Raw genomic sequence first — 6,000 nt, forward strand, 5'->3', positions numbered from 1 at the left:
GCGTTCAATGACGGAACCTTCCCTGCCTTGCTTAAGACGCTCTCGGATCCAGCTGAGACTGTCGTCACGAAAGATCTGCAGCTGCTGTCACAGATTTCTCGCAACAGCGAAGACGACTACTTTTCAAACTTCATGGTCAACTTATTGCAGCTGTTTGCTACTGACAGAAAACTGCTTGAGACACGAGGGAACCTGATCATACGTCAGCTTTGCGTTAGCTTGAGCGCAGAGAGGATATACCGTACACTCGCAGACTGTATCGAAAAGGAGGAAGATGTCGAATTTGCTAGCATAATGGTGCAGAATCTGAACAACAACCTCATCACTGCTCCAGAGCTGTCGGAGCTGCGCAAGAGACTTCGGAACCTAGAGTCGAAGGCAAGATTCCCGATTTTCCTAACTCGACTACTTTGCTTACGAACAGTTCACAGGACGGACAAACTTTCTTTGTCGCGCTGTTCCGCTCGTGGTGCCACAACGCCGTCGCGACCTTTTCCCTCTGCCTTTTGGCGCAGGCTTACGAGCAGGCTTATAATCTTCTGCAAATTTTGTGAGTCTCGAGTTTGTTGCAGAGTTCTTACGACCACTGTGGGCTAACGGGACGGTCACAGCGCCGAGCTGGAGATGACGGTGAACATTCTCATCCAGATTGACAAGTTGGTGCAGTTGATAGAATCTCCTGTATTCACATGTAAGTTTCCAACGGCCCACGTTCTCACTCCAGCTAACGGTCAAAAGACCTCCGACTGCAGCTGCTTGAACCTGAGAAATTTCCTCACTTGTACAAATGCCTATACGGCCTTTTGATGCTCCTCCCCCAGTCCTCGGCCTTTGCCGCCCTGAAGAATCGCTTGAACGCTGTCAGTTCAATCGGTTACCTCCACATTGCCCCCAAGGTGTAAGTGCTACTGAGCCGTACCTGTCCCTGAGAACATCCGCAACCCCAAAGTGTAATTAGACAACAATTGCTAACCCTCATTTTATAGGAACCCACCATCTACTGCAAGCTCAAGCTACGACAGGCCGAATAGGCTCAAGAGTAGAGAGGATAGCATCATTCGATGGAATGAGTTACTGGAGAAGTTTCGCACCGTCCAGGAAAGGGCTCGCCGAGCCCAGAGACACTCTGGCGATGTTGAGGAAGGCCGAGGCAGCCTCGGTGTGGCGGATCTGCGGCTTGGAGAAAGCATCGACTCCAAGGGAGCAAAGGAGGCGCGCAACACTAGCGGACCACCTGTTCCAGTCAAAGATCCCCCTCCACCTGCACCACCGGCGGCCAAGAGATCAGGTTTGGGAATGCGGCAGATTAGGAACCTGGGAGGCGCAGTCAGGGGAAAGCGGCCTGGTTAACGGCTGGTGAAGACGGCTAGTGGCCTTTAGCGAATCATTGTTCAAATACCCCGAACACACGCAAGCGCAAGCTAGCAAGTGTCTGTATTGTAGACGAATTAAGATAATAATCAACGGCCTTTGCGGGGACTTTCGCGCTCAACGAGCCCTTCGAATATGGCATCGCGGTGTTGCGCAACGGCCCGTACTTCTGCGCGAAGGTGTTCTAGCTCAGCCCGGGCTGTTGCGACATCATCGGGGAGGGCGGAAAACTGGCCGACTTCGGCATCCAGACCTTTCTTTTGGGCAAGGAGGTCAAGAAAGTCGGCCTCGTCTTGAGCAACCTTCTCGATGGTAGGATGGGAGGCAGCCGGGGATTGGTTGAGGGTAGCCATGCGGTCCTTGAGTTCGGGGATGCGCGCGGCCATCGTCTTAATCCTCCTCTGCATGTCCAAATTCTGCCGAGCCAGGTCAGCGACGGGTTTGTAGTCGTCACTTTTCAAGGTGCGCAGCATCTCGCTGGCCATGGTAGCCTCTCGCTCAATGTGGCTTTGAAGGATGTGCACACGAACGCGCATCTGTTCTAGCTCTGAGGCTTCAGCATGCAGAGCAATCATGGAACGGCCAATGCTCTCAGCATCTGGGTGGGCTACGGAGAGCTGACATGACAAGGTGGCCAGCGCATTCAGCGCGGTGCGTCCTTCACGGGTGAGGTGATCCTGCACGGTGCCGAGAATCCTCTCCCGGACGGTGGCCGAGGTCGGGAGATCCGATTGGGTTTCGAAGCGGTCTTGGGCGATGCTGAGCTCCTGCAGGGCGGCGGCCTCGGCTCGAGCGACTACTTCACGCTCTTCATCCGCGGCTTCGTTGGTGTTGGCCAGGGCGAGGAGGGCTTTGAGAGTCTCGGGATTGCGCTCGAAGGGCGGGACGGACCGGCCCTGGTATTTTGAAGCGAGCCAGCTATCAACATAGCTCCAGTCTTTGGCGGTGGAGGCGGCGATGCGGGCTATCGAGGGTGAGAATATGGCAGTTGAGGGTGGAAGATGAGCCATGTTGGGATGTGGCGAGGTTCAGCTGTCTCTTTCGTGTGTAGAAACTCATGTAGAGGCACCCCGCTTTGGTATGAGCGGTTGAGTTACCGGGCTAGTAACCGCAGCTATCTTTGTCGTTGTTGCTTGTTTCCGGTATTATTGTCGAGGAATTTGAAGTGCATTGGCTGCTTTGTCTCGCACTGATTGGCGGTGGGAGGTTCTGGAAAGCAATGCAAGCGAGATGCAGGGTACGTACGGTACGTAGTGTTCTGTACCTATGTAAGGCACTCCGTACAGAGCTCTGCCTAATTAGGCAGAGTGTAAATGAGACCCCTGCAAAGAAGCGCCAAGTGGGTCCGATCTCCGTTGTATCTACTTCTGGAATCTGGACACTTCAGCGCGTCTCCCAAGTGAGAGTCCCCGTCGCATTCATTGACGGAATATTGAGTTTGCGACTCGATCATCCAGGGGGTGGCAACTTCAAGGTAAAGCGCTGTCCACTCTGCCGGTTTGCTATGCAGTGTCTACGGAAGAACCCCAAGCAAAAGAAGATTCGTGTTCATTCTCATGACTTGGTATTGCCTTGCTATGATATGCCAGTTGTTCAAGAAAATCATGGCTGCAAGAAGAGCCGACGGGTGTTTGTGTACTTCTAAATAATGTACAGCATCTCCGGGAGAAGGAGGCTTGTCACTGTCAGCCCGTTAAGGAGTACCTGCCCCACAGCTTTGGCTTTATGTAGTCGTGTGTAGTTCTCATCCTATCCGTATTACTTGGCTTCTTTTGAGGACAACTTTTCCAATTTCCTCACTCTTTTTATTTATCCCCCCCCCCCCCCCCCCCCCTCTCTCTCCCTGAGCCTGGGTTCTTTTATTCTTTCTCCTTCGAAATCTGTCCATATACTCCTACCCTCAGATCTGGCTCTGAGCAACAAATTTCCCTTCACTCGTTATTCGCATTCACCTGGCGCCAGCCATGTACGTCCGCCTTTGCGCCCTGGCTTTCGCAGCCAGTTTGCTCTCGACGCCCGCTCTCGCCATATCCGCCGACCAGATACCCTCCGATACCCCCGTGTCTTCCCTCCTGACTACCGCCCAAGCTCACCTTTCAAAGGGCCAGACGTCCGATGCACTTGTGTACTACGATGCCGCCGTCGCCCGCGATCCTTCCAACTATTTGACGCTGTTCAAGCGCGCGACAACCTACCTCTCGCTCGGCCGTACGAACCAGGCAACCGAAGACTTTAACAAGGTTCTGTCACTCAAGCCCGGCTTCGAGGGTGCCCATGTGCAATTGGCCAAGATCAAGTCCAAGATTGCAGACTGGGACGGCGCAAGGGAGCAGTACAAACTGGCCAAGAAGGACCCCGCCTCAGCTGAGCTCGCTGCTCTCGACGAAGCCCAAGGCGCTGCCCACCTCGCTGAGGCAGCTGAGAAGAGTGGCGACTGGGAAGCCTGCGTGGGACATGCCGGCCAGGCCATCATGACCGCCAACCGAGCCATTTCCCTGCGTGAGATGAGATCGCGCTGCCGTTTCCAGCGGGGTGAGGTCGAGGAGGGCATGAGCGATCTGCACCACGTATTGCAGATGAGGCCAGGAGACACGACGCCGCACATCAAGATCGCCGCTATCACCTTCTACGGACTCGGTGATCTCCAGAACGGCATGGCCCAAACGCGGAAGTGCTTGCACTCCGACCCCGATTCAAAGCCCTGTAGGAAGCTTCTAAAGCAACAAAAGGCCATTGAAAAGACCCTAAACAGGGTCAACAAAGCTTTCGAGAAGAACCAGCCCATGACCGGTGTCAAGCTGCTGATCGACTCTGCCGACGACACCGGATTGATCACAGATATCAAGACCCAAGTCGAGGAACTGCGCGCCGACAACACCATTCCCTCCAGCGCTCAGTCATCGCTGTACATTCAGGTGGCAGAAATGGCCTGCCAAGGTTACTACGACGTAAGTACAACACTCAACTCAATAAGTCGCACTTGAACTGGCTAACAACCGCCATAGATGAACGGCAAGAAGGCCAAGCAATACTGCGAAGAGGCCATCGCTCTCAATGAGCAGTCGTTCTATGGCTTGCTATACCGCGCCAAGGTCATGATGGACGGAGAAGAGTTTGAGGCGGCCATCAGGTCTTTCGAGGAGGCTAGCAAGATCCGCCCAGACAAGAACGACGTTGTCCAGCCCCTCATGCAAAAGGCCCAGATTGCATTGAAGCGGAGCAAGACGAAGGACTACTACAAGGTGCTCGGTGTTTCTCACGACGCCGACGAGCGCCAGATCAAGCAGGCGTACCGCAAGCTCTCCAAGATTCACCACCCCGACAAGGCCGCCAAGCAGGGACTCACCAAGGAGGCGGCGGAGAAGAAGATGGCATCCATCAATGAGGCGTATGAGGTCCTCAGCAACCCTGAGCTCCGCGAGCGTTTCGACCGCGGCGACGACCCGAACAACCAGGAGCAGCAAGGCAGCCCGTTCCAGGGTAACCCCTTTGGCGGCGGTCATCCGTTCATGTTCCAGCAGGGCGGCGGCGGTGGAGGCCAGCAATTCCACTTCAAGTTTGGCGGAGGAGGTGGTGGTGGTGGCTTCCCCTTCTAAAGAAGACGCGGGGTCGTGACAGCATTAGGAAAGACTCAGAGAGAGCGCAGCATGGAATCAAGGAGTTTTATAGGTCAGAGCCTGGAGTTTCACGGGGCCTCACCCAACGGCCAACATTACATTTTATCGTCATTCGTAGTTTGAGACGGGGAAACGGCTTTATGCCATGAGGCAAGAACTCGGTCAATTGCACACTTCTCCGGATATCTGGGGTTGATGCCTTCGTCAGAGGTGTCAGAAATATACACAATGTGCCCATACATGTTTCGATCTTGACTTTCGGTTGGAAGCATGGAAATATCACCAAGCCTCGTTGTCAAGACGATTGCGCTTGCCGTCAGTGTGACGGCGTTCCTAAGGAGACGAAGAACGCCATACAAATCCAACGTTGACGCATTTCTATAACCTGATATCGTCTCACATGAAGCTGCCGAGGCTATAGTGCGAGCCTGCTCTGACTGACATGTCATCGACAGAAGACAAACCTCGCATTCTGGAGGCTATCAATCGTTCACCCCAATATGAGATCCACCTGGTTGCTTAACAAATACCAAAACGGTGGTTTAGTGCTGTCTATCTGTTGCTGTCACGGGCCTGTGGAGGCAGAAGAACATGTCAATGACAGACCATAGCAAATGTAGAGGAGAGTGAGGGACGGCATGTCAGATTAGTTTCTATAAATCCGTCCGTGAGCATACCAACTCCAGGCAAGTCCGTCATTTTCTGACGCCAACATGTTGAGTATCCTTTCAAACGTTGCATTTTGCCAAACCACCAGCTCCCCGGCACCAAATAGACCCCGCTCGGAAGACGGGGAGTGTCATTTCTCGCGTCACTACCTAGCAGAGGAAGAGAAATGCTCGCCGGGTTTGCTGGTATCGTGCCTATTGTGCCCCCACGTATAAAAAGACCAATTCGGGGGTCCGAGTTCCTCATGGGCCTCGACCCTGCTTTCTAAATTTACAAGACCGCTCTAATCGGTGATCGAATCGTCAATGACATTCTTTTCTATATGCACAGCGGCGTACCGCCT

General features: G+C 53.8%; 2 protein-coding genes across 2 annotated transcripts; one reads left to right on the forward strand and one right to left on the reverse strand.

Annotated features, from left to right (window-relative positions):
- Positions 1-1,460: 1,460 nt before the first annotated feature.
- N0V96_011204 (uncharacterized protein) lies at positions 1,461-2,381 on the reverse strand (the record flags this gene model as incomplete). The annotated part of the gene is made up of 1 exon (XM_053199084.1): positions 1,461-2,381. The coding sequence occupies one exon, from the start codon at positions 2,379-2,381 to the stop codon at positions 1,461-1,463; it is 921 nt and encodes a 306-aa protein (XP_053043477.1).
- A 954-nt stretch (positions 2,382-3,335) lies between these two features.
- On the forward strand, positions 3,336-4,967 carry DNJ1 (Tetratricopeptide repeat and J domain-containing co-chaperone dnj1; the record flags this gene model as incomplete). Its single annotated transcript, XM_053199085.1, has 2 exons — positions 3,336-4,319; positions 4,377-4,967. 2 exons carry the CDS (start codon positions 3,336-3,338, stop codon positions 4,965-4,967), a joined length of 1,575 nt encoding a protein of 524 aa, XP_053043478.1.
- Between the last annotated feature and the right edge of the window lie 1,033 nt (positions 4,968-6,000).

The sequence above is a fragment of the Colletotrichum fioriniae genome, assembly GCF_027942845.1.
Source record: "Colletotrichum fioriniae strain IMI 355084 chromosome Unknown scaffold_16, whole genome shotgun sequence".
NCBI classification, from domain to species: Eukaryota; Fungi; Ascomycota; class Sordariomycetes; order Glomerellales; family Glomerellaceae; genus Colletotrichum; species Colletotrichum fioriniae.